The sequence below is a fragment of the Etheostoma cragini genome, chromosome 8 (assembly GCF_013103735.1).
Source record: "Etheostoma cragini isolate CJK2018 chromosome 8, CSU_Ecrag_1.0, whole genome shotgun sequence".
NCBI classification, from domain to species: domain Eukaryota; kingdom Metazoa; phylum Chordata; class Actinopteri; order Perciformes; family Percidae; genus Etheostoma; species Etheostoma cragini.
In genome coordinates, this window is record NC_048414.1 from 13,166,857 (window position 1) to 13,194,485 (window position 27,629).

The window sequence follows — 27,629 nt, forward strand, 5'->3', positions numbered from 1 at the left end:
TTGTTTGTTTAGTATTCAATTAGAAGATTAAACAAAATGTAAACAAACAAATCTTGTTTGCTAGCATATCATGGCTGTAATCAGTGACTCATTTGAGTCTCCGTGGGTTGCCTGGCAACCTCACAGTGACAAAAATACTCTTTAGCGCTGCTGGGAGGTGGCTTTTTGTTACCGTTGGACAGAGCCAGGCTAGTTGGTTCCCCGTATTCAATTATTAAGTCAAACTATGCTAAGCTAAGCTAACCGGCTACTGTCTGTAGCGTACAGACCTGACAGTGGTATCAATCTTCTCATCCAACTTGGCAATAAAGCAAATGCATTTCTCAATATGTCAAATTATTTCTTTAACAATGTTAATGCAACACACTGAAAGCTGCCTTGAAGGTAAAGGTTCTACATCATGTAAACTTTATACACTGTATTAAAAAGGCACTATTTGGTAAGATAACTGACAGTTTCAAGCTCATCTCCCTACTTCCCATCATACCTGCCCTTCCCTTTGTCATTTATGTTGGTAGAATGGACTGTCGAAGCCGCTGTCCTGCTGGCGCTGTCTCAACTCAGAGAACAGAGGCCTGGAACAAACGCCATGCTGCTTCTCAGCCTCAGAGCCTGGGGGGGGCTCTCTGTGTGTACTTCTCTTTGCAGGCTGAAAGTTTAAAGTCTGGATGTGAGGTGTCTTTTTGGCAATTTCATTATAGACAGTCAGGTCAGAAACATCTGGGGTGAGGCCGCCAAACTCTCCTGAGTCATTGGCTGTTGCAGCAGAGACAGAAAAGGGCTTCACTGGCTCTAGTTTCCTCCCCGAGTACGAGAGTACTGAAACCTGGAAGCCTGTGTCCGAGTCACTACTGCTCATGCTCCAGTTGGTCCTTCTCTCGTCTCTGACAGGAGCCTCCTGGATGAGGAACGGTTTACTTTGTTGCTCTGAGTCGAGGCAGTTGTCCGCGTTGCTGGAGTCAACCCCCTGCAGGTACAGCTCCCTGCTTTTACTTTTCACAGACACGTTAACTAAATCCACCTGGGAAGGAAAAGCCATCTGTTGAGAAGATTTGTAAGAGCGGAGGTGAGTATGAGCATTAGTTTGTGGCTTCAGCACCGCATCTTCTGAGGCCTCCTTCGTCCCAGATGCAGAAATGTCCTGGTGACCCAAAGGTTCAGTCATTGCTGCAGCTTGTTTCTGCTCTGAATCAGCAGAAGTCTTTTCCCTGTGGGATCTCTCCTCTGGCCTTATGTCAGGAAGCTCAGTTAGTGTTGGCGGGTTCATCCTGAAACCCGCGTTTCTACCTGTGGACACAGCCGTCAAACAGCCTGTCATTACAAAAGACAGATTCACGCCACACTGATATTTTGAAACTAACAAAAAACCGTTTTGCACAACAGGACTCACTTTGTAAACTGTAGTTCTTTCCAGATTTACTTTTGAAAGGTGTCTCCAGCACTTTAGCCATGGCTGCCAGCTTGCTTGCAGCATTCATTATTTTCTTTTCAGCCCTGCAAAAGACAGGATAATCAATACAATTAGCCTGAAGAGCCATGATGAAGCAAGCAAACAAATTTAGGATAATTATGGCCTCTTGCCCTGAAGTCTTTCCCCCGTCCTCCAGTAACTCCTGCAGACAGGTCAGATAATAGTGCCGCATCTTTCTGGCTGTGTCCTGCCTCTCCCTCTGCACCTCCATGCAGATCATCTCTGCTGCTCGCTCCCGACTTTCCTTAAGGTAACGCAGCATGTCTCCTGCCATAAACACAATAATGACCTAATTATGACCCTTTACACTAGGTACATATACTAGAAAATGACATGGGCAGGTTTAATGCAGATGTATGTAATCATGAAAACCAGCAGCAGATTCACAAGTGAGGACATAACACATAGTATGGTACAGGACATCCTAGTGTCTAGCTTTGTCTGCACTGTCCACCATGTAACAATGAATTATGGTGTCCTTGAATACAGAATATTTAAAATCCACACTGTATATTAAAAAAAATCAGCACCATTACCAACCTCTGATCTTTTCTACAGTCATCAAGTATTGCTGCTTCATCTCCTCAAGGCCTTGATGAGCACTTTGTTGGTTATTAGAACTCCTGTAAGTAAGAAGAATTAATTTTATTGGATCGAAAATACAAACATCTTCCCAAATCCAAGATCCTTAAGAAAAATCTTTTGATACTTGAGAGAGAAGGGAGGGCATTTGACATCAAGGATACCTTTGATTCACTTTTGACTTACGTGGCATGTAACAATAAACAGAGCCAGGGAAACACTTTCCTATTGTTGAACTTTAAACTACAGATAAGAAATACTAAAAACAACAAACCCTGAGGATTCTCTGGCTCTCTTCACCTCCTCCAGCTGCTGCAGATGTCCTTCCTTTGCCTTTTGTAAGCTGCTTTCATGCTCATCTACAATACACAGATACATTTCAATGTTGAGTAAATCTATTTAAATGCCCTTTAAAAGAAACTTTTCAATGCATTTAATACCTTTCAGATGTTGCAAGGCAGTTTTGTGCTCACGAACACTGTGCTGGAGTTGACGACAGGCTTTCTCTAAGTGTCTGTGGAGCTCCTGGTTTTTCTTCTGCAGTTTACCTAAAGCCTCAGCACACTCCTTCCTGCAGCAAGCCTGCTCCTTCTTCTTAGACAAAGAGCCTGGAAACGGTGGACAGTGTTGTCATGTAAACTTCTTAATGGGCACTACACTGTAGTCTAATCAAATGATGCCATGTCTTAGGTCCTGCTTATTGAAGATAAGAGTGCATTACTTACTTTGCATTTTGTCCATTTCTCTCTCATGCTGCTCCTGTGTTTCTTTTAACACACGGCTCAGTCTTTCCTCACTTAACTGTGGGGGCAGAAATGGAAAAGCAACTCATGGATTGTACCACATGAAAGACAAAACATATTAAAAACAGCACATTAATTAAATGCTACAGCATTTAAATATAGCAGGACTTGGTGCGGTAAAGAAAATACTATTTTTTTATTGCCACATACACTCTGTACTGAAATTGTAATGCTGCATTTAGCACATTTTAAGTATTAGGATCAGAGGGCAGCTATAGATACAACAGACGAGGAGGAACTTAGGGTTCAGTGTCTTGGTCAGCGACACTTTGACATGTGTGACATGTGGCCGGAGGAGCCTGAGATTGAACCGCCTTGTGGTTATGAGGTGACCCCTCTACCTCCGAGCCACAAGCCACCACATAAAAAAGGAAAAGATCAGGCTGTTTGCGCACTGATATAGGCAAGCTCCCAAGTTTTATCAATGCAATGTTTCGACTTTCAACTGGCCGAAGACCTTTTAGGTTGAAACATTGTATTAATAAATACTTGGGAACTTGCACATTCAAGTATGTTCTCTTTTTCCTTTGTCCTGCAATTGTACCCATCTGGGGTTGGAAGTTTCCATACCCAATTTTGTTTTCGCTTTAAGTACTTATTGCGTTACAACAACCTTTAATCATTTAGCAGAGTAAGTCCTCCAAAATAGTTAAAAGATTAAATCCCTTATTTATATCTTTAGATAGTAGATGATCCAATAAAAACTCACCCTCTCCCATTCCTTCTTGGCTTGAGATACTGCTCTGTTGACTATGTCTTTGCAGGATGTTTGAATTATGTGTGTTATTGTGCCCTCTGACGTGGCCCCGTTGATCCTCCTGGTGTCTTCAGTGCCCTGCTGATTTGTTTTGGGATCCCTGAGAAGTTGTACCTGTACCTCTGCCAGATGAGTCTGTAGCTCTGCTAGTAATTCATCTCTCATCTGCTTTCTCTGGGACTGCTCCATCTCTGCGTGCTGACATCTCCACTCCTCCTCTCGGGCCCTCAGAGTCTGCTGTAACTTGGCCTCCATCTGCAGGAGCAGCTCCTTCTCATGGAGACCAGCATCCTCTCTGGCCTGCTGCAAAGCCTGCTCCTGCTTTTTGCGCTGCTCTTGCAGCTTGTTTTGGTACGCCTGCTCGCTGCGGACCTGGATGATAGAGATCTCCTGCTGTTTGTCTCGATTCCAGGCTGCTCTAGCTCCAGCCAGCTCAGCCTTCAGCAGAGCAGCGTACTCTCTCCTGCCTTGCTCCAGCTGACTCTGGAGAGCTGCCACCTCCTCTTGGAGCTCCTCCACCCTCTGCGTTCCGGAGCTCTGTTCGTCCAGACGATTCCTGTGCGTCCTATGCCACTGCTCCTCTGCCTCCCTCAGGGCCTGGGATAACTGGTACATTTAAGTTAGGTAATATACATGATCAGAAAAAGAAAAGCCAGTTGACAGCAGTGACACTTTTTAACTCACAAAGATAAAGCCCTGTTATACCTGTTGGTCTTTGCATTTTTCTTGTAGTTCTTCCCATTTCTCCCTCTCTGTTTGGAGAGAAGCTTTGTATTCTGGTAATGAAGTCAAATCCTCAATCCAGCAATTGTAGGCCCTGGTAACAGCACCTTCAACCTGAAAAAAAGAACAAAAAAAACATCCATATTGTGGTGCATTCCTCTTATGATGAAGTTGTATGTAGTGTAGCAAATAGCCTAGATATAAAAAAAATAATAAAATAAAAAAAAATGTATCTCTGTGAAAGCTCCTTCACTTGTTTTCAACAATAACTGATTAAAAGAGTTAGGGAGAGAAGGGAAGTGCAATGGACGTACTCAGAGTGACGGCTGACTCATTATAAATGGGTCCAGCAGGCTCCCTCTCACGCTATTATTCTACAACCTGAAGTTAATTGCATTCAATAACTTCTGTGCAACAGCAGAGTTACCAGCAGAAACGCTGGTACAAATACAGGTTTGCCTCTCCTGGTTAACAATATACAGCTGTGTTAATAATAATTAAAACTGTGGACAAATGTCAGAAGCGTGACACCGGTGCTGTCGCCGCTCTGTCTCTGTTGCTGGGAGCCGTGTGTGAGTGGATGGGGGCGGGGCTGCGCGCAAAGTAAGAGGAGAGATCCAAACACAAGCACGGCTTTACAGAAGAAATGGGTCATGTAACGCAAAATTAAACCATATTGATACAAACAACATTGCTTTGTTTGTGGAGAAGCAGAAGATGCGAGGACATTAGGTGCACCGGTGCGACTTAGAGAAAAAATGTTAGTTGCACCCTAGAGCCCTGGGAGCTAATAGACATTAACTAGCACCGACTAGCACTGGTCACTGCTGTCAGAAAAACATCACAGAGAGAAAAATGTTGCGTTTACTAGTAAACTGGTAAACCTTGTGACCAACGTATGACTGCTATCTGTTGTGGAATTTTCCTCACGTTACTCTGTCCTCTGTGACTGTTTACATCTAGAAACTAAAGGTGCACGGTGCAGGGAACAACTCTGACTGGCACAAGATCAAACAGTGGTTTAAGGAGCGGTAGATTGGCTTTGACCAAAAAACTCAAAAAACTTTCTATTAACGGAATGACGCATTTAAAATATTGATTTATTACGCAAATGTTCTTGGGAAGCCCAAATCGTGATTGTGATTAAAATTTGAGCAATCGTGCAGCCCTAGGAGAAAAAAACACATCTAAACTGTGTGTGAATAACACAGCGATGGCAATTCTATTGGCATTAAATTGATTGGTGCCACTCATACAAAATGTACAGTAAATCACTTTGGCTAACTAGCAGAAGTATTGGGCACCCGGATGGCTCGGTGGGTGGAGCGGGTGCCCATGTGTAGAGGTTTGCTCCTCGACGCAGCCGGCCCGGGTTCGAATCCGGCTTGCGGCCCTTTGCTGCATGTCACTCCCCCTCTCTCTCCACTTTCACAACTTCAACTGTCCTGTCCATTAAAGGCCTAAAAATGCCCAAAAAATAATCTTAAAAAAAAAACTAGCAGAAGTATTATTTTTAAAAAGAACACTGACCTGTTTGGCCATGTCCTCCAGATGTTTCTCGTGCAGCTCTCTCTGGGCTTGCTTCTTGGCTTCCTCCACAGCTTTGCGTTTGATTTTGTCAGCCTCCAGTTGCAGCTGCTGTTTCTGGGCACCGAGCCTGGAGTCCAATTCTTCAACAGTAATTGTCACGCTGCTGGCCTTAATCTCATCTGTCTGACAGGTTGCCTCAGCAGTCTCTCTGTGTTTCTCACTCCTGGCCTCCTCCAGCCTCTGGACCCAGGTCTTCTTCATCTACACAGAAGCAGTAAAAACTTTCAGGTCACTATCCAACGTAAATTCACCTTAGGGAGTTGGAAGAGCAGGATATTTACAATGGGAAAAAATACCTTTTGCAGTTCCTCCTTCCAAGCAGCCTTGGCCAAGGCTACGTGAGAATTCACCTGCTGCTGGATCTCAGACTCCTTTTCTTTGGACCAGAGAGCTTTGATCTGGTTTATTGAGGCCTGATGCTGAGCCTCAAGCTCAGCCCTCAGCTTCTCCACAGCTGTATCGCTCTCTTCTTTCATTTTTTGCTGGGAATGAGAACAAAATCATAAATCCTTCTTAGTCCACAGGCAATCAATGTTGGACACAGGAAACTTAATCACTTAAAAAATTAAGATTTGTCAAATACAGCGTGTAGCCATACCGTCAAATATAAATAGTAAAGCTCCATTGTCCCTACAATAGTTTATTTTGATGTTGTAAACATATTTTAGGATTTTCTATACCTCATTTACTCTGCTCAAAGTCTGCTCCTTCTCAAGCATGTCCTTCTCCTTGCAGACAGATATGTAACACTCTTGCACAGCCAACATCTTATCATTAGCCTCAGACAACTGGGTCCTGTGAAGAAGTAGTAAGTACTGTAAATGAGCTGCAATGGTTTCCAGAGAACAGCAATTTTCAGTAACAGGTGCAGAGGACTCACTGTAACTGTTGGACCTGCTGCTGGTGCTGTGCAGTCAGCTGTTCAACCTGAGCATCGTATTCCAGCATGATCTCGGTTCTGACCCGGTCCACCACATCGTCCCTATACTGCTGATGAATCCGCTCAGATCTCCATAAAGAAAAAACGTTTATATATACACCCTCTTTATGATTGTTTTTGGTAAAGGACAAATTATATTTTGCTCCTCTGTGCCTTACCTCTCAGCAGCCTCCTGCTTCTCTTGGTCTAGTTCCTGGATCATCTGCCTCATCTTGGTGCAAAGCTCCAAGTTGGCAGACCTCACCTTCTCCTCACTCTGTTTCAGCTCCTTATTCTTCATTTCTAACAGCTAGAGTTTGGATAGAGTATTACTAGTCTTTGATGAAATAGTCCAGGGGTCTTCAACGTTTTCCAGGCCAAGGACCCCCAAACTGATGGCGAGATGGAGCGGGGACCCCCTAATTATATATATTGTGTGCATTGACGACTGAAAGACATCTACTGCCTTTATCTGTTTACTACAGTGTGTTAAATTCATGTTCATGTGTATTTTAAGACATTTCAATTAGTGGAAAAAATTGCAGGGTGGGGGGGGGAATATAAAAAAAGTCTTATCAACCAAAACTTTCGCGAGCCCCATGCAGTACCTCCGCGGACCCCCTAGGGGTCGCGGACCCCCTGTTGAAGACCCCTGAAATAGTCTAAAAACAAAACAAATAACTGACTTTATGAAACTTCAACCAACCTCCACTTGTTCCTGCAAGTGTCGTTGGTCTTCCTGTAGTCTCGTGAACTCTTTCTGAGACTCTCCAGTTACGTCTGGATGTTTCATCTGATTGGCCTCTCGGACCTGTGAACACAGATGCAATTCTTTTATGATCACCGTTGCATTAAAGCCATTTAATCTCTCAGTCTTATGTTTGTGCCATTTGTTTCTGAGAAATTTTGATCATCCATTTCCTTTTTATGCCAACACAACTGCATAGTTTTGGTAGGAAACATGACTGAATATTATATTTTAATCCTTTTAGGGTTAATGTTTTGTTAGTTGAGTCTACCTCACTCTGAATAATAGCTATCAGACAGTACAGTTGTAAATGCTTTGTTCAGCAATGCAACATCAAAGCTTGAGTCTGGTCATAGTAGAAGGCAATTCTCACCGAAGAGCAGAGCTTGGCTTCGTCTAACTGGGTCTGCAGCTTGGTCACTCGACCCTGACAGAGCTGGAGCTCCTCCTGCAGCTGACTGATTTTCTGACGCTTCCCCTTCAGGCTACCCAGGCAACGCTGCATCTCCACTCGCAGCAGCCGCAAAGCTTCATCTTTGGGCAGCTTGGAGTCCGACAGGTGAGCCAGGGCAGCACTGACCAAACAGTAGGGAAAGGCATTTTTAAGTCTTTATTTGACTGGACAGCTGAAGACATGGAAGAGGAGATAGAGGGGGAATGACATGCAGCAAAGAGCCGCAGGTCGGAGTCAAACCCAGGCCCGCTGCGTCGAGGAGTAAACTTATCCGAGAGATTGATGGGAGCGGTGGAAATGAAGTAGAAACATTGCGAGTTAACAAACTTTCACATAAAATACTAGCACCCATGGCATGAAGAAAAAGGACACAGTGTGAAGATAATATAATAATAATAATAATAATAATAATAATAATAATAATAATATCTAATTATGGTGTACCTGTGAAGCAAGCCATTTTTCCTGTTTGTTTTCTTTAATCCTAAATCCACACAGGATTCAGAAAGCTGGTTCTCCCAGTCACTGTCCTGTTCGAATGCAATAACACCGTGTTTCACAGCAGATTCATACAGAGTGATCTGTTCCTTTAACTCGGCCAGATCCTCCTTTAGGATAAAAATAAAAAGGTGAAAAGTTAAATCATCCAAGTTTAAGCACGTATTTTTTAAACAATATTGGTTTCGAGAGTGGTTCCATTTTTGGGCATGAAAATCAGAGAGCAAACCTGTAAAACTTTGTTCATGTTTTCACTTAGTGCCTTGGCTGATTGAGCCTGTTGTAATTTGATTTGTATCTGACTCATTTCCTGCACTGAACCTGAAGAAAATAGAACCACAAAAGAGAAATAATGATTTGGAATAGCTTAAATAAAAACACATGCATAGCAGTTGTTCATTGATGTTCTGTGATTTCTTCTCAACAGAGTTTTTGGAAAGTATGTTAAAGACAAATAAGTGGTGGCCATCTACATTAACTCACTTGTCTGCAGCAGCTTGGCACATTGTTGTTGACTCTCCTCAAGACGCTGACTGAGGGTGTTGACGACTCGGGCTCTCTCCAGTTGCTCTTCTTCTCTCTGGCGCTCCAGCTGTATAACCTGCTCCCGTAACCTCTGACCAACATCAACCTGTAAGCAACAAATATACACTTTATATTTTTATATTTGCTCTTGGGACTCCACTCTGCACTACCTACCTACACTTTATATTTTTATATTTTATTTCCTTATTTTGTGTGTTTATATATATATATATATATTGTGTCAAAATACCGTAAAGGGGTTGCTTCAATCTCATTGTGCAGATACTGCAATTGTGTATAATGACAATAAAGGCATTCTATTCTATTCAAAACAACAACACAGGAGTTTACTATGTTTGCAGGTGACTTGGAGTCAACTATATCTCCTGACAGTTACACTACGCACCTGTCTGTTTAGAGCCTCAGAGGTAGAGTCTAGCTTCTGCTCTAGTGACAACAGTGCAGCCTCATGCTGCTCCTTCATGACGGTTAGGTCTCGGTCATGCTGCTGCCGCGTTTTGGACAGAGTGTCAGAGCGACAAAGCTCCAACATCTGCTGCTTCATGGTGTCAACTGCAGCCTCTGCCAACTTCTGCTTCTTCATGTTCTGCAAACAATGGACAATAAAACTACTCTATAAGTCTCTTCCTTAGTTACAAATAACGGGATGTATTGTAGACTGTCTTGTATTGACAATTTAACAGCTAAGAAGATGAGAAGGAGGTAAACAGTGGTAAGTGTCAGTGCAGAATTTACCTCATGATCTCTTGCAGTAAGAGCTTGTACTTGCTGTTCCATTGCCTTCACTTTGTTTAGCATTTGAAACTCTCTCTCCTTGGCCTCTTCAACCAATTGACTTGATTCCTTTAGGCTTACTGCTAGGCCCTCCTTTTCATCTATTGATGATAGAAAAAAAGATGATATTATCATTACCACAAGCAGCCTTTCCAGCAACAGATTAGGACACACAAGATCAGTTCAGGACCCAGTGTTATTGTAGATTGTGCAAGCCCTCTGGAAGGCCATAAGCGGGCATATATACAAGTGAAGACGTATCCTATTTAATTGCCTTCAATCAATTTCAATTAATGCTATGTACTGACAGATAGCCAGCTCTTTAGCTTTTAATACTCTATCAACAAAAACAAAACATTTGGAAAGTATAAGTGTCAAACTCATTGGTCAGACATAGAGGAAAAACTATCCTTCCTCATAAGTCATCAAGGCCGCCTGGAGTTATTTATTCATTCCAACTAGGCCTGCATGACTGAAAGTTATGAAATCGCAATCTCGATTCACCCTGTTCACGATTTGATGTTTTAAATAACTTAAATTTTTTTAACTAACATTCATTAAAAAAAAATGTTAATTTAAAGTTTAATTTTCTTTTTTTATGACTGATTCTCATTTAATTTTACAAGCCGACTGCATCACAAACGCTACTACGTTCTTCTATGAGTTTTGAACATAGACTGTGTAAAATAGGTTTAAAGTGCTGCAATGCTCTCCCTTCTCTTCATTGAAGCCTCTCTGTTTACAGTAGGTGCTGGAATCTCTTGGTACCTCACGATTCGATTTCGAGGCCAAGGATTAGATTTTGACATATACAGTATTTGTCACAAACCATTTTTAATGAAATGTTTTGTCTACTCAGGTTTTTATTTTGTAGTCATTCCGGGCTTAAGCCTTTAACATGCTTGTGAAAGTCACCTTCTCTCACAGTAATGTCAGAGGCTCAGTCATGTTTAAAGGTGAAGAATTGGTTTCTTAGAACATGAAACACGAGGTGGTCAGATGTAATGTAATAATGTAGATCAATGTGTTGTGCCTAATTATTTTATGCATGTCTTATTAGATTACGTGTAAAAATACAAAACTTATTTATTTATTTTCTTTGGGACATTTTTGTGTGTTTTTTTTCTGCACTCTTGCCTAAACTCTAAATTGTTTTCCATTATCCCATCCCAAGATTGTGGCAGAGAATCGTGATATCAATTCTAAGCTAAAAGAAATCATTCATATTCATATTTTTCCCAGAATCGTGCAGGCCTAATTCTAAGTTCAAGCGGTTTGTTTAATTTCTACAAAGACTTACATGTTTAAAAAGAAATCAATAAATCATAACATGCAACAAAACCTTGACATTTCTAAGTATAATCAAATTACTTTATATAGAATATGTACTGCAAGAAAGTGAAAAATATTTCCAAACCCCAGTTTGTGAAACATACCTTTGGCAATTGCAAACTGATGCTCTATGTATCTCATATTACGCCTTGAATCCTCCAGTTTTTGCTCCAAGTCTTCGATTTGCCTCTGCTGAGCTTTGTGTAAAATCTGCAGCTGGGCAAGCTGCTCTCTATCAGCAGTTTCTGTAAAACAGCACAACATGTATATACAACACATCAATCACTTACACTTTAAACTGTGTGAAGGTATTTTAATTTCTCAGCAATCACATTTGAGAGAGGTTATTTTATATAACAATACTTTAGGAGTCTAACTAAGGCTAAGACTAAAGCTACTTACTAATGGAAATTAAAATGACATGCAGTTGGGCTACATACATTTTATGACACAGAAATAGATCAGACATAATGTAAGATAATGATCTTTTTTTAATTTTTTAAATAGGTCACTTTACTGTGCAGGAGATCAGTTAAATTAATTTTGTCTGGAGGCTGATGAACCTCAATTGTAAACTGATCAGAAATAACACTAAATATACACAATAAAGTCTGATAGTTATTATGATTGGCTGGTACATGGTCATATATTATTTCATTATTTTTAATTAATTTCCCTTTCTCATCCTGTCTCAGTCAAAACAGCCCAATGTTATGTACTAGTGTCCACAGAACAAGTGGAGCAGTTCAGAGTTCATCGATTGCTCAATGGCACCTTGACAACAAAATAATATATCTGATTTTTCACAAATTTGATAAATTCCTAAATTTAAATTTATTGAAACAAGATCATTTTTCAACTAAAACAGTGGTTTAAATGTCACTGTACTAAATCAAGAATGTAAGACTCACGTTGTGTCGAGTCGAGGAATTCTCTTTGAAGATGGTCAAATTGACCTTCTTCTTGGACAGTGTGTGAGTTAAACATATTTGGCTGATGGGCAGGATGGTGAGGATTGTAGCTGACCTTGTGCTGATCCACTCTGTCCAATGCTCCGGACTTTAAATTATGAAAATCAAAAAAACACAAGTAACACAGTATGTTAGAAATATAAATAGTACTCTGTTCAATAACTCAAGAATAAACCAAGTCAAAGTTACACAAATAAACTTGTTCTTAAAACACACACAAAGGCAGTGTACACTATGCTGACGAATCGTCGATGGCCAGATATCAAGATGTTTATTTTAAAAGTATATAAAGGGAAATGTAGAATAATTCATACACAGTGACATCCATTTAAGTCACATGTGTGATATGATATAAAAACACCTGCAATGACAAAGTAAACCAAACAAAACTCTACTCACTTGAAAATTATTTCTGCCCTTGTTGTGGTCCCCATGGTTTTGGATGCCTCCGTGTTCTCCATCATACACAACAGCGGTATTAGTGACTTGAGGGTAGGGTTTGGACTTATACTCGTCTGTGAGAGAAGTCTCTGTAGATTTTTCTGCGCCTATGCTGGTGTATGTATAATCTCCCTGGGTGAAAGGATCATCCTGGCTCCAGGTGTGAGGCAGAGGTTGACTTTGAGGATGATATCCATTGATCTGAACAGCTCCATCCTCATAAGCGTACTCATCATGGGAGCGTTGATCATAGTTAACTTCACAGTTCTTCAGAGAGAAATTGAAAGGGGTAGTGATGCTGTTTTTGTTCTTCGGAAGTTCAGAAGACAAAAATATATCAGTGAATAAATACCAACAACCTACCTGTTCATGAGTAGTTGGCCTTGGTTGATCTGACCATTGCTGAGTCCATGTGGACTGTGGGCTGAGTGGAGAGGGTAAAAAATGCATATGCAATCAGGTGTGTCTAATTGTTTTGAACCCCACCCAGAGCTCTCCAAATCTGAGATTACTAGTGTCAACAGCAATATGTGTGTTACCTGTTGCCAGTGTTTTTATTGCTGCAGGGAGAGTACTCTAGCTCTGGAGAGGAGGAGTCTCTGCTGTCCTCCAGCATGTCATCGGGCAGGTCAGTGAGCAATTTGTGCAACTGCGGAAAAACAGCATATGGAAATGAGTCACCAAGGTTGCTACGCAACAGAGTTATAAAGTAGTAAAGATAGAAGAAAACAACAGCACAGATAAGCAATTACTGAGAGTCTGAGGGAAAGAATGTGTCATGGGGTAGATTTTTAGAGTTTTGCTAGAAATCATTTCAGTGAATAATTTAAGTCATTTATCAAGCAACATTTTCTGTTCTGTGGTTTAGCCGTGAAAATTTGCTACATTTAGGTTAATCAGTAACAAAGGTAATTGTTAGTTGCAGCCCTAATATTTGTACTGCATGTACAACATGCACAGATTACTCTTTTGGTCCATACAATCAAACTGAGAAACACAACACTGACAAAAAACAATACATTTTCTGTCAAAACATCTTAGCTCTTAATGAGACAAAAACAAGTCACATACACCTCTGCGTTAGAAAAAGAATGACCAGACTTGCTTAACAACCAGCCATGTGTGATGGAACAAGCCAAACCAGCTGGACTTACTTTCCACAAGGACTGCTGAATATTCCGCAAATCCTCCACTGTGTCCAAAACCAAAGGACCCATATCATCCCGCTTACACCTTTAACCACGATAGAGGAGGCACTTCTGCTTCAGCTGTTAAGCCACATGATAACCTCCTAGCCTAATCTTTCTGCAGAGAAGACGTTCTGTGTGAAACATCCTAAAAGTGCCTGGCATGTTGTAGGCTCTCTACGTAATTGCTGTGGTTTGTTCCCAAAGAACTCCATTCTCCGTTTAGACAAAACATATAGCAAGGTTAACTGGAGCAGAAACATTCCAATTACTGATGGCAAAATCTTCCACTTGACCAACTTGCGTATACTAAATAGACTATACCAAAGGAAAAAAATCCATTTGAAAATGAATACTCAAAGTCCCACAGAGTATTGAAGTCCACTGGTAAGACATTCTGTGACAGTTTCTTCATGCCAAGTACAAGTGGGGCCAAGCACAGAAACAAGGTAGCTATAGAGAGAAAGTAGGGAAACCTAGGGCAGAGCTAGTTTCTGTGTGACACACCTGGAAGGAGGCAATTTCCTTGAGCCAATAACAGCTCAGGTTAATGGTGCAACAGATTGTAGGCGTGAGTAATAACACAGCATAACTGTCTAGCTGTGAAGCTGATGGTACTTGTAAAATTCACACCTCAAATGCATCAGCAAATACATTGTGTCATTCACAAAGGCCTCTTTTTGTTCGTTTTGTGTGTTTTTTTCCATGTGCGAGTCTTTCATTGTAATTTATATTGTGTCTATAAGTGTGTATACCTGTGTAAGTGTATTCAAGTCTGTCATTTTGACTTTGAGTCAAGTTATGCTTTTTGGGTCTTATGATTCTAATGTTGACATTTGTAAGACATTGTGTGCATTGATACCAGCTTGAAAAGAAAGCCAATATAAATCATTTACAAAGTAAATAAAAATAAATAAACATTAACTCAGATATACTGCAAATGCAGACAGCAAAGTAATGTTAACAAAGGACAGCTAGAAAATTCTAAAAAAACGATTTAAGGAAAATATCTAAATTCGATTATTTGGAGTGATATTGCAATATGATTCACTATATTAGGGGAATGATCGTTTTTGTATCATATTTTAATGATTGAAGTGTGATTTTGAGGATCTGTAGCAAACAAAGATTTGTTTCTTTAGTCTGTAGGATACGATTTGTAGGGAGGGATGTCTCTACAGCACCACAATACTTTATTTACAAAACGGTTTGACACATATTTTGTCTTTGACAAATATTGCCAACCCTGCGATTTACATATTGCAGTAATTGATATTGCGATTTCAATTAAACTGCAATTAATTGCGCAGCCCTAAAAGAAGCATACATATTTTTGTAAATATGTCAACATGACAATCTGCAATGGTGATAGTAATTGCATAATAACTGAAGTAGAGACAGGTAATGCCTACATCACTGCACATACAACGGGTTTTTGTTTTATAATTGAAACATGCCCTGGGTATATCCTGTCGTCTGATATGTTAGATAACTGATGTTTTAAAATATGTACAATCAATAAACCAGCAGGAGCTCAAGCAATCATAGTGGTTTACGGTTTAACAAAAACCTAGTGGCAAGAAGGTTCAACAATTAGACACAAACGTAAGGGTAACACAAACGTTAACCAGACAACTTTACGATTCTGCAGCGATGCGTTACCTCTTGCTCTCTTGCATAGTCCTCCTTGTCGTATTCTTCTTCATCATGCTGGGTTTGAAGAGCAGCACTGTCAAAATCAATAGACATGACGCCGAGCCTGTAGGGAGCTCTGCAAAAACAGATGCAAAACAAACTTGAGAGGAGATTACAAACAACCGGGGAAGGTATTTGTTACGTGTGAAGTTGGCATTGGATGGTTATTGTTAACTTAGCTAACATAAACGTTACAAGTTAACTAGCTAGCATAAAAGTCAAAAGCACTGATATGAACCAACCAAAACGGAAACATAGGCTTACCTGTTGGCATAAATGGGACAGACGTTTCTTCTGGTGAGTTGAGTATTCTTTTATTTAAGAGACGTTATTAACTGCTAACCACACGACTGTTTACAGTACAAAGAAGATATGCTAGCTTAGCAAGTAGCGTTAACATGTCCATTTTAGCTTGCCTTAGCAACAACGAACCCGGCAAGAACATAAAATGACCTGGTCATGCTTTGAAAAACCTCCACCGAAGGGGCATTCTGATTAACGGTGTAACACTCGGCTCCTTAGCCGATACAACGTTTAGTGCCAGTTTGCGTATAATCTGGCCGAACAGAATGTGAGGTATAATGAAGCTAGCTTACTCAGCCTGTTAGCCGGTTGAACGTCCTCTTTTTAAGAGCCGCAGACTCGCCCACTTTGAAAACTCGCGCGCATTAGCAGCGCCAAACCACTGCGGGCAGAACACAAGTGTGACAATACACAATATATAACTTAGCCCACATTGTTTTATTAACAGACGCATATACTAGTTTATATAGCTACCATTCGCTATAACAAAACATGCATTGTAGAAAGTAATTTCCTAAACATTATTGTCATTGCTAAAGCCGACCCAACACCACTACCAGGAAGCTATCCACGCCTCCATGGTAACAGCGTCTCTAGAATTGTGGGAAATGTAGTCGTAGTATTTGCTCGTAAACGACGTGTTGCCATCAGCCCTCAGAGAACATTTCGCGTGCTATGAATCATGCTTTTACCTGACAAAACTCAAAAGAACTGGACTTTTTTTTCACAAATTAATTATTGACGATAGAACAAGAAGGAGAAAGAAGAAAAAAACAGAGCAACCATTTGGTTATGTAAACACCATATGCTGCATAGATCTTGCATAGGTTTTTATCAAAAGTACAATCCATATCTTTGACCATACAAATTGCAGATACATCAAATCACAAAATGTGATTGTGGCAAGTAAAACAAATGTAACATGTGTGTTCTTGTTCATCCATAATCAGAGAAGCAGTAAGCTATGTGCATAAACATGTTCTCTCCAAAATAGGTTAATTAAGGTTCGTTACATTTATGGATCCATATGGTCCATATTACCACCTGTAAGGTCCAGTAATTTACATTAAACCATATACTAAAGTATGAAAAATCGTTTTTAAGCTTTTATATTCGTTAAATCTGTAATAACGGTACCAGTCTGCGGGAGTTTCTAAATAAAATGATAAAATCAGGTTTGGGAGTTTTGTAATGTACCCTACCATGAACTGAAAGGGAATATTGTTACGTCACCGTCCTGCGTGACAACCACGCCTCCTGTCCTCCAGACAACTTCCGTGTTTTTTTTGCTCCCGCATCCTCAAACAACTGTTTCAGAGTCAGCTCCTGTGTTACAAACAGGAACTTAACATCTATTAACTGAGCTGAATTCACATTTTAGAACTGACCACAGGTCAGCGTTTTGGCATCCGGGGTCCTCTTGTGACAGTCAGCTGATCGCGGCCAGGATCTGCAGAACGCTTTGAGCTCTCCCGTCTGACAGAGTATTCATTGTTTTCCTACACAAGTAGAAATGGCCACAAACCCACCAAAGTTAAAGACTGCGATTACTGCCAATGAAAGGTGAGTAACAGGAAGCCATGCTGATTGTCAGTGAGACAGAGGAACGAGGAAAGAAATGTGACAGCCTACTCACTTTATTTCTTCATTTATAATTCTTTACAGGCTGCAAAACTTGAAAAATACTTTTGAAACAAAGTATGGAGAGTCTCCTCACTTCTATGCATGTGCACCTGGAAGGGTCAATTTAATAGGTAATTTAATTTTTATATAGTCTATGATTTAGTTGATTTACGCAATGTACATTTGACTGATGCATAGACTGTATATATATTGATATATTTGATTTATATTAACGGTCTATGGGCTGATGTTGCTTTACAGTGGACCAACAAGAACAGACTTTAAAAATAATGGACAAAACGAACATTTTTTTCACACAATTTTTACCATTTTCTCAATGCTAAAACATGTTTGTATTAATTGGTAGATGAATGACTTCTGATTTTGCTAACTTCTCATATTTAACAGGAGAGCATATCGATTACTGTGGCTATTCTGTTCTGCCAATGGCCATTGAACAAAATATCCTCGCAGCCGTCTCGGTGAACAAGTCAGGGACAATCACACTGGCCAACACAAATCCTCAGTACAAGTAAGGCTTGAAACTCTGGGTATTGGTGACTATTTACATTGTGCCGGCAATGCATGTACAGTATCTGTTCGCAGGGATTTCACTGTGTCATGTTCAGAGGACATTGCCATCGACAGAGAGAATCCAAAGTGGTATTATTATTTTCTCTGTGGGGTTAAAGGTATTCAGGTAAGATCTACAGTTTCTTCATTCATGGCAATTTAGTATTCAATACTGTAATGATTTCCCCAACTTAATTAACCTTCCTGCTGTTTTCTTCACAGGAGAAATGTGGGATCGCTCATTTAGCAGGGATGTCATGTGTCGTAGATGGAACCATTCCTCCGAGCTCCGGCCTGTCCAGTTCTAGTGCCTTAGTTTGTTGTGCCGGGCTCGTAACAATGGAGGCAAATCAAAAGTCCCTCTCCAAGGTAAAGTGCTTTACAAATCAATTTTCACAGTAACACTTTATAATAAACCAACACTATTAAATGGTAGATTGATAGTTGATTACATTTGTCATTTTCAAATGGTCTATTTAATCTTTTTCTCATTGTTATATTCTTTAATCCTCCAGGTGGCACTGGCTGAGATATGTGCCAAAAGTGAACGCTACATTGGCACAGAGGGAGGCGGCATGGACCAGTCCATCTCATTCCTGGCAGAGAGAGGCACTGTATGTCGCTTTCCTTTAACTACTTTGTGGACAAGTTGCAATACGGTGATCAGGGTCATTTATTCATCCAAACTATTTATACACTGAACAGATGTCTGAAAGAATGCAAGTTCTTTGATAGGTGTAAAGTACCTTATAAGTAATGACTTCTCTTGAATAATGCTAGAAATGTCATGTAGTCATCAGTTACCACTTGTTCTACGACTTTTATTTTCTCAATTGTCTATCAGGCCAAGCTGATAGAGTTCCAGCCTCTGCGGGCCACCGATGTCAAACTTCCAGATGGAGCTGTGTTTGTGATTTCCAACTGCTGCATGGAGATGAACAAAGCTGCTTCTTCTCACTTCAACATCCGTGTGGTGGAGTGCCGAATCGCCACAAAGGTACGGTGATTCTGTCCAGACCAGTGAGCAGGTAAAATATTTAAGAATTTCACAAAATAAAATAGTTTGCTTTTTAGAAATGCTGCTTCTTAAACACTCAATTAATCAAATCAAACAAACTGAAAAGGTAAAATAATTACTTGCTGGTACCTTTTATTACACTTCATGATATGGTTATGATATGGTATGTTTATGGTAGTCTTTTAAAAAGGCTTCAAAGCGGCAATCTGTAGGACCTTGTGCTCTTTGATTGTTCATACAAGAACCTTTCCACGTAAATATTTTGGCGATAAACATGATGAAAATTCTCTGATTTCAATGCAGTTTCTACGCATTAAGAATAGGTGAGCAATGAGAACTGAAAACAGAAATATTATAAAACAGATTATTGTGGAACTTTAGCATCGTCTGGCATGAATAAACATTTCTTATAGACTTCCCTGGTTGCAATATTGGACTTAATTAGGTAGACACCTGCAACTATATTTCACAAAGCTGCCTTTAACATTACAATTACTGCGTATTTAAGGATTTTGCAAGTAATTAAACAGGAAAGTGTGTTTGTTTTTTTTACTAGCAATCCTTATGATAGACCTTCAGCAAATATGTGTAAATATCAATATAGTTTGAATCAAGAGAAGGTATCTCACAAGTCCATGTCTTGTCGGGTGTGAACTCAGATGCTGGCCCAGGCACGAGGTCTGGACTCGAGCAGGTTTATGAAGCTGGTGCAGGTCCAGATGGAGCTGAAGGCCTCCTTGGAGGACATGCTGGCTCTGGTGACCGAGGTGTTGCATCCTGAGCCGTACAGCCGAGAGGAGATTTGCAGGGCACTGGGCGTCACCTCGGAGCAGTTTTCCACAGAGCTGCTGAGCGCCAACACTCAGCATGGTGAACAACAGTACATAGAAACATCTGTGTATTTTTATATCTCAGAACTGAATCATGTCTAATATGGAAACAACAGCTGAGTAGTCGAGGTTTGGACTGAAAGGTTCAACAATGAACATCAAAAAGCTGTTTGGTGTCAGTTATCTCGTAACATTCCTCAAAACTCGGAATTTGAAGACTTGTTTTCTTAAATATCTTGTGGGGGTTTTGTCAGTTTTTACATTTTATAGGTGAAAATTTAAAAAATGATTAACGAATGAAACATTAATGAAAATAATAAAGGTAAAGGTAGTTGCAGCCATACTTACTTTGACATATAACTGAGAAATACATGTTTTAATATTAATACAGTATTTTGATGTGAGAGTAAATATTATCTGGAATTTTACTTATTGTCATATTGTAAAATATGTATTTTGCTGGACTTAATTATACTTGAATATTATATAACATATTATATATATATTATATATTTAAGCAACACAAATTTTCAACCACATTAATTAGATCTAGCTCAGTAAAATGATCAGTAAGTAGCCATTTGTGATGATTTCTTCATATAAACATCCTCTTAAGAGAAACAAATGACTCTAAAAATATCATCACATTCTACTGATGTTGCGGCATTTGTTCAAAACTACCATCATGTTTGAATTGGTTAGTGTAACCCAGCTCTATGTGAACCTCCTCCCAATCAAGCAGATGAATGACTTGACAACCATCTGCCTCTTCTCCTCTCTCTTAGTAAAACATTTTAAGCTGCACCAGCGAGCCAAGCATGTGTACGGTGAAGCTGCGCGGGTGCTGCGGTTTAAGAGCGTGTGTGACTCCGAACCTGCCGAATCCTTACAGCTACTGGGAGACCTGATGAACCAGAGCCATGCCAGCTGCAGAGACCTGTATGAGTGCAGCTGCCCTGAACTGGATCAACTGGTGGACATCTGTCTGTGAGTACAGCAACGTCTCCCTACACTCACTGCTATCACAGATTTGGGCTCAAGACAGAATGGGATCAAATTAAATATGATCCAATGCCATTTAAGTGATAAATAATAATAAAAAAGTGAATAACAACCAACTTTAGGAAAATGTGCCCATTGTGTGGCGGAACTCTATTTAGTTACTTTAGACTGAGGGTTGAGGTATTGTGTATGCTGGCTTCCAAATCCATACATTGTAAATTTACCAAGTATAATATACTAAACTTTAGAGTATACTGTTTTCTGCTGTTGGTATACAAGACATCAACATATGTGACTATTGTATTCTAACAGAAATTGATTATATAAACGCTTAACAACAGCATGGGAGCATGTGGACTTTAGCATTTAGCTCAAGCACGTGCCGAAGCACATCCTCACAGGAGCAGCATGGCTGTTTTAATTGAAACCAAGTTGGATGAAAATAAGAAGAAACTTGGCAGTGAATGTTGTGTGTGGACCTCTTTTCCCCATGTGTATATTTAATACTAGTTGGTCAGTAATAAATATAGCCCTGTGTACTGTATACTGTGGATTCAGAAATTTTGTCTCTACTATACTACTATTCACTTAACAGCTTTTTCTTGTTTCTCTTGGTTACAGGAAGTCGGGGGCAGTGGGATCCCGGCTGACCGGAGCAGGTTGGGGTGGCTGTGCTGTCTCCATGGTTCCGGATGATAAGGTGGAGTCTTTCTTACAAGCAGTAAGCAAGGCCTACTACCTACCTGATCCACGCAGAGCAGCGATGGAAAAACAGAGTCTGTTTGTGTCAAAGCCGGGCAGGGGAGCTGCAATTTTCCTTGATGAGTAAAATGCATCATCCATTATCTGTTTACATAATCATTTATTCAAATACACCGCTGCAGTGGAATAAATGACATTGCTTACACTTGATTCAGAAGGCACTTACAAATGACAAGTTAATCCAAAATGTAAACCTTACTTTACACTTTTAAGATTATTTTAGAATAGGACAGTGGGGAATTATTTCTTATAAAGGGAATTTTTTTTTTTTTGTGGTTTAAATCATAAAGGTTTTTGTAATAAATTGATTTTGTACAGCTAATTCACTGTCTCACTTGTTCAGCTCAGAAAAGAACATGAGAAAATAAAAACAAACTGTTTTTGCGCTGATGTATAAAATCCATCCATCATTTTTATTTACATTTTATACATGAACATAATTTAACAAGGGCAAAAAAAATCCATAAGAATTAAATAAACCGAATATTTTCAGACTTTACACGGGCATGTGGAGTTATCATTGGAGCAGCATCACTCAGACCTTTCTTCTGGCTGGTAAAATATTCATGTTTGTGTTGAGAGAGCCATGGGGAAATCATGGTATTGAAGTCCTGACTACACGAGTACTAGCGAGTTTTTATTATCACAGTTTTCCCTTTTGCTCTTTCTGGTCTAATATCAAATAAAAACCTGATAGATAAAAGAGAGGATATAATTGTTTTCAGTTTAAATTCATTTTTTTTAACTAAACAATATTTTTTTATGTTTTATACATTCTATTTAAGAATAAGAAGCAGCCTCAGAACCAAAATAAAACGGGCATCATGTTTGAAGTTTGATAATTATTATTTAAATTTTGTGTAGCAACTGTACAATGTTTTAAAAAGAGGAATAAATCAGTATGTTATTTATTATATATATTTTTAGAGGAAATCAGATTAAAGCCATGCATTCAATTGCTTGGAACTAACTGAAGCGAATGAACTGTTGAATGATGAATTAAAAAAGATTTCTCTTTAACAGGAACTATACAAGGCACAGCACAGGGAGATCAAATATATATTGGCAAAACATGGAGTCAGTAAAATGTATTTAAATCAATTATTACAGTAAGTTTTGTTTATCATATTAAGCAGCTTTACATGCGTATTTACCAAAACATTTGAGAGGAGATTTTCAGTGCATAGGCTTTATAGACTTAATACAATTGTTGTACTGGTGCATGAGGCTACCTTTATCTTTGCTTATGCCATTTTTACATGTCATTTATTATTATTAATTTTTAGTATTTATTATGTTTGTGACAACTAAAAGCTGAAATGTCCCAACCTTTCTTTATTAATTAAAATAGGCCATGCCATTAAAAATGATAATAATGAATAATTTCACCAACCAGATCAAATTGGATCAGACAAGAGGACACATATTTCTTTAATATAAAATATACTGGCTGTTTGCATAATTGAACACCTTACATGATAAAGATTACAAAGTTGTCCCTTATAGTATTTTAACCAGCTGGTCTTTTTTGTAAATGGTACCTCTAAATTATCATGTTTTCATGTTTTTTAACCTTTAACAAAAACAGAGACCCCATGATCCACATAAATAAAAAAAAGAGGTACCCCTGTGTAGTTGGATTTGAACATAACTACGCCCCAAAAGGGCACCCATACATTGTGCTTGTTCTGTGAGAACCATGCATATAGTATCCTGTAGTGAATACACTATCTGTTAGAGGTTGAGTTCAGTCAGTGTGTTGCTGCTGTTGAGTCTGTTTTTCTCATGTGATTTCATCAGAGACTTCGTTCTTTTTCATTAATATATTTTCTATCCAGGTGGAGCTTTGTGGTGTTCTTTCAGGGGAGCGAGCAGAGGAAACTGTGCTCATCCTCATGTTTTTGCCTGAGGTAATCAGCTCGCCGTAGCCCTGTTGGTGGGAGAAGGCATACGCAGAGCGGCGGGAGCTCGTCCTGCGCACTCGCCTCAGGTTCTGCTCCTGAGGTCCTTGTTTCTTATTTGACTGTTGGAGATGACGAACCTGTCAAAATACATCAGTGGATGAAGAAGTACGTAGATCCTTTACTTATACTCCATTACAAGTCCATACTTTGCATTTAAAAGTATTATCAGCTAAATGTAGCCTACTTAAAGTAGCAATAGTACAAGTACATGTCCTGCATAAAGTAGCCCCTGCGACTGATAAAATAAACATCATTATTAGATTGTTAATACTAATGCATCAAAATAGCCGTCAATGTGGAAATAGTTTTAACTGCTTTATATACAGCACAGGTAGGTAGTTCAATTTGGTGGCTCCCAACCTAGGGGTCAGGCCCCTCCAAAGTGCCACAGAATACATCTGATGGGTCATACAACAATTCAAGGGGCAGGAAAGAAGGAAAAATGAAGTTCTGCTACACAGATCAGGTTTTTGAATTTTCAAAGATGTTTGCTTCTTTAGTAGACTATTGGATAATTTGACCTCTAGATCTCAAAAAGTAATTTTAATGAAATCATCTGGGAAGTTTAGAGGGGAAATGTCACAGGTAAAACTGCAAAAAACTCTGAGATATTTGAAAGGTGAGAAGGAATCCTAACTTTACGCAATGTTTTGTAAAGGGTCACAAGTCCAAACTTTTGAGAATCCCTAGTTTAATCTTTAACAGTGTGTTCTTTTTATTAAAGAACAATGTAGATTGTTTGTGGAGTAGTGGAATAGAAAGTAGCATAACATTAAAAATACTCAAGTAAAGTCCAACTACTTCAACACTGTATTTGAGTAGGTGTATTACCACTGAAATACAGCCATGGGAGAAATATGAATTAAGTGTTCATCGCTTCCACCAATGCTGTAGATGCACCCAAGTTAATGTACCTTATCTGTTAGAGTTGGAAAGAGGTCTACTCTTAGGAAGCTGACTGCTAAGCCGGGCACAACACACACCACAGCGGTGAGCAGAATGACCAACCATACACTCTTCTCTGTTAGACAGTTACGTGCCGTGCCTGAGGAGGACACAAATGTATTTATATTTAATTTCCATGCATCAGTATTATTTCTTCATGTATCAAACTGAGCTAAACTTACCTATGAATGGGAAATTACTTGGAAAGATGCCAAATATGCCATTGCTTTGCATTGCAAATAATATGGCAAAGTACACTGTCAGGCTCCCCCATATGAACAAGTGATTGACAGCTGTCCAGTAGTGTGTGTCAAGTCCAATCTAGGGACAGATACATTCATCATAAACATAGTGTTTACATTTTTAAACAACTGTTATTTTTATCTGTTTAAACTCTTACCTGAACACTTACGACGATGACCAAGGATGTTGCTATGGTAACAGCAAATGCTTGTTGGTCAGAAATGTGGGAGCCATCCTCTTTCACAATGACAGTGAAGGCTCCGTAGGGAATAAAGAAAAGAAGGAATGATGTGCCCACCCCCTGGAGTGTGCACAGGAAAAACTGGCGTTTGTTGAAGAGAAGGTTTTGCTGGCCAGGTTTGTAAAGGCTTGGGTAGCGAAGGCTGTTTTGGTCATTGACATCCTGCAGGAAACAGATATAATGAGTGTTATGTGATTCTACTATGAGAGTAGGGATAGGTTGAAGTATTGGGGGCTTATTGGTTAATGGATATGGGTTAATCAGGTTCAGCGTCATCATTTACCTAGTGTAGGGTTAGATATGGCACAGTGAAAGTATCTTGAAAAGAAAAACAAAAAGGAAAGTAAAGGCTTGGCTTAGGAGGTTGCCATTGGACCCTGCTGGAAAATAAATGAAAGAGTTTAAAAAGATTCAGGTAATTTGATATTGAGCAAATAAGTATTACCTGATCAAAAAGTCCCATCGCCAGGACTGGTAAGGATGTATAGACTATATTAAAGAGGGTAATGAACCACTGGTCATACACAGTCTGTGGAGAGAAGACAGTCATGTACATAATTTACAAAAATGTGAAAGGGGTTGTGCTTTTAAATCCAGGCTTTTCAAGGAATAGGGTCCCATTCCACAGTTAAATTACCCACATACTGACAAAAGTAAACAAGGCTGTTAAGATGCAAAAAGAAAAAGGTAACACAATGTGAAAAATGTGACAATAATTGAAAGTTTCGGTCAAAGGACTGTTGTCAGCAGAACCTACCGAACCCGTAATTCTAGAGACGGCTCACAGACTAACTGCTATGACCAATGAGGAGAAGAGAGGTAAGCTGGAAAAGCTTGTTGATGTACACAATTAACTCAGGAATAATTTTCCTTAATGATATATCACAGTATTCTTACCTGAGCTGAGAAACCACAGAAGAAGCCGTACCAGAAGTGTACCAGCGTGAAGGCAAAGTTCTTGTAGAAGAAATAGCACAGGAAATTACACATGCGGAAGTAGGACCAGCGTCCGTGCACCAGCAGGAGCCGCCGCAGGTACCGAAACTGAGCAAAAGAGTAATCTGATGCCAGAACCGCCTGCATCCCCTCCTGACCACTGATGCCGACACCGATATGAGCAGCTGAGGAAGAAACACGCAATACTGCCCTTTGAAACTAAGTATTAAATAGATATAAAAACATTGTTTAAACATACGTACATGTGTATTAAAAGTGCAGACTTTGCTCCAAATGTCCCTTTAAAATAAAACAAAATCAAGCTTCTAACATTTTATCATGGTGTAAAAATGTTCCTTATCATAGCTAATGTCTATGTAGCTTTGGGTCTATGACTGACACTTACTCTTGATCATGCTGACATCATTGGCTCCATCTCCAATGGCAAGACCCTCTTGTGCCTCTTCACCAGTTCCACCACCTGGGCTTTCTGCATCGGAGTGACCCGGCAGCAGATGACTGTTTTACACAAACAGGCCAAGTCCAGGAAAATGTGCTCCAGCTGTGGTTCCAGAGCATAAACCTGCAGGGAGAAGCCATACATCACACCTGTTAGACCTACGATTACCATTCTACAACATCAACCCCCCGCAGAGGCAACACCGAGCAACAGCTCAATGTAACATGTCCACAAGCTGCTGCTGAATCATGCGTGCTGCTCTAGGCGCAGCTAGGGAGCAGCTCCTGTGTGAGGAAATGGATGTTAATAAAATCCTGTAATAGCGCTGAGGGCCCTCAGCAGAACAGCAGCTCATTAAAGACTTTGCACAGACACAACAGCATGTACAGAGATGCCAGACTCAGCAAATAGCAACACAGCCACTGTTTAACAAACCTGCAAGCATCAGAACCAAAATAAAAACAAGCAGGGGATAAAATGATCGGCCCAATGGTGGACCACGTTATACTGTTTAATACAACACATTTGAGTATCTCACCAAACTGTGTCCATTGATGACTAAGGCATACTCTGCAATGATGCTTTCTTCAAACACAGAGTCGTCTGCAAACATATCTGTCTTCTCAAAATCTCTTGTACTGCCAACTCGACTCAGGCCAAGAATGTGCTCTTTAGCACTCCTGAGGAGTGAGGAAAGCCAGTTAAAAACGTACATTTTTAGTATGTACATAAAAGCTCTATCGAGCTTGTACTCAATAAAAGAATAATTTTAGCCAACTGGATAAAATACTTCTTATAGGCACTGAATTTTCAAGATTTTACACACACTGGACCATAAACTCACCTGAGCTGCTGCTGCACCTCCAGCAGTGTGTGCCCAGAGATAACAAACACCTCATTCATGTTGTCTCGCAGTATGTTGCAGGAGTAGCCGATGTTCATTGCTGTCTCTGAAATGTTTTACACAAATTACATCTTGATAGCTTTTCACACCATCAGTTTGCAAAAAGGTAATTTGGGTGAATTATGCTACCTAGTTTGTCTCCAGTGAGGACCCAGATCTTTATGTCAGCTAGATTTAGACAGGTGATTGTTTCTGGGACTCCCTCCTGAAGTTTGTCCTCAATTGCTGTGGCTCCTAGAAGCTTCAATGATGTCAGGTGACAGAGAAATTAATTTATATAAGTCTTTTATTTCATATTTCTCTGTAGTAGTGTCTTAAAATATTATGACTTTCA

The 27,629-nt window shown here is 39.7% G+C and overlaps 3 protein-coding genes across 6 annotated transcripts in view; 1 reads left to right on the plus strand and 2 right to left on the minus strand.

Annotated features, from left to right (window-relative positions):
- Positions 1-342: 342 nt before the first annotated feature.
- On the minus strand, positions 343-16,392 carry cep152 (centrosomal protein 152). 4 transcript variants are annotated; one of them, XM_034880029.1, is made up of 28 exons: positions 15,756-16,392; positions 15,459-15,567; positions 13,149-13,258; positions 12,973-13,033; positions 12,568-12,876; positions 12,109-12,256; positions 11,302-11,442; positions 9,827-9,966; positions 9,477-9,677; positions 9,029-9,176; positions 8,775-8,866; positions 8,492-8,655; positions 7,967-8,168; positions 7,552-7,656; positions 7,025-7,155; positions 6,807-6,935; positions 6,607-6,721; positions 6,223-6,408; positions 5,867-6,127; positions 4,319-4,450; positions 3,566-4,219; positions 2,779-2,854; positions 2,494-2,661; positions 2,328-2,412; positions 2,012-2,094; positions 1,582-1,738; positions 1,391-1,494; positions 343-1,311 (listed from the first exon to the last, which is right to left on the minus strand). In XM_034880029.1, exons 2-28 carry the CDS (start codon positions 15,543-15,545, stop codon positions 503-505), a joined length of 4,998 nt encoding a protein of 1,665 aa, XP_034735920.1. In that variant the 5' UTR covers positions 15,546-15,567; positions 15,756-16,392; the 3' UTR covers positions 343-502. The 4 variants fall into 4 exon arrangements, with proteins under 4 accessions (XP_034735920.1, XP_034735922.1, XP_034735921.1 ...); XM_034880031.1 differs by having other exon boundaries at positions 343-1,287; positions 15,756-16,389; XM_034880030.1 differs by lacking the exon at positions 15,756-16,392 and having other exon boundaries at positions 15,459-15,582.
- Positions 16,393-17,307: 915 nt separating this feature from the next.
- On the plus strand, positions 17,308-22,441 carry galk2 (galactokinase 2). The gene is made up of 10 exons (XM_034880119.1): positions 17,308-17,357; positions 17,460-17,548; positions 17,826-17,949; positions 18,024-18,117; positions 18,213-18,359; positions 18,506-18,604; positions 18,835-18,987; positions 19,668-19,878; positions 20,624-20,825; positions 21,462-22,441. Exons 1-10 carry the CDS (start codon positions 17,308-17,310, stop codon positions 21,667-21,669), a joined length of 1,377 nt encoding a protein of 458 aa, XP_034736010.1. The 3' UTR covers positions 21,670-22,441.
- A 599-nt stretch (positions 22,442-23,040) lies between these two features.
- Positions 23,041-27,629, minus strand: part of atp8b4 (ATPase phospholipid transporting 8B4) — a 12,017-nt gene continuing 7,428 nt past the window's right edge. Inside the window, 11 exon segments of the mRNA XM_034880037.1 lie at positions 23,041-23,643; positions 24,481-24,611; positions 24,694-24,832; positions 24,912-25,157; positions 25,441-25,524; positions 25,893-26,116; positions 26,338-26,382; positions 26,385-26,514; positions 26,930-27,071; positions 27,236-27,341; positions 27,425-27,536. Coding sequence (XP_034735928.1) covers positions 23,386-23,643; positions 24,481-24,611; positions 24,694-24,832; positions 24,912-25,157; positions 25,441-25,524; positions 25,893-26,116; positions 26,338-26,382; positions 26,385-26,514; positions 26,930-27,071; positions 27,236-27,341; positions 27,425-27,536 — 1,617 coding nt within the window. The 3' untranslated portion in view covers positions 23,041-23,385.

Coding starts and splice junctions, on each gene's coding strand:
- cep152 (XM_034880029.1), bottom strand. CDS start 15,545: ATGTCTATTGATTTTGACAGTGCTGCTCTTCAAACCCAGCATGATGAA. Junction 13,259..15,458: donor ACTATGCAAGAGAGCAAGAG/GTAACGCATCGC, acceptor GTTTTTCCGCAG/TTGCACAAATTGCTCACTGA. Junction 2,095..2,327: donor AGAGCCAGAGAATCCTCAGG/GTTTGTTGTTTT, acceptor TCTTACTTACAG/GAGTTCTAATAACCAACAAA.
- galk2 (XM_034880119.1), top strand. CDS start 17,308: ATGGCCACAAACCCACCAAAGTTAAAGACTGCGATTACTGCCAATGAA. Junction 17,358..17,459: donor GCGATTACTGCCAATGAAAG/GTGAGTAACAGG, acceptor AATTCTTTACAG/GCTGCAAAACTTGAAAAATA. Junction 20,826..21,461: donor CAACTGGTGGACATCTGTCT/GTGAGTACAGCA, acceptor TCTTGGTTACAG/GAAGTCGGGGGCAGTGGGAT.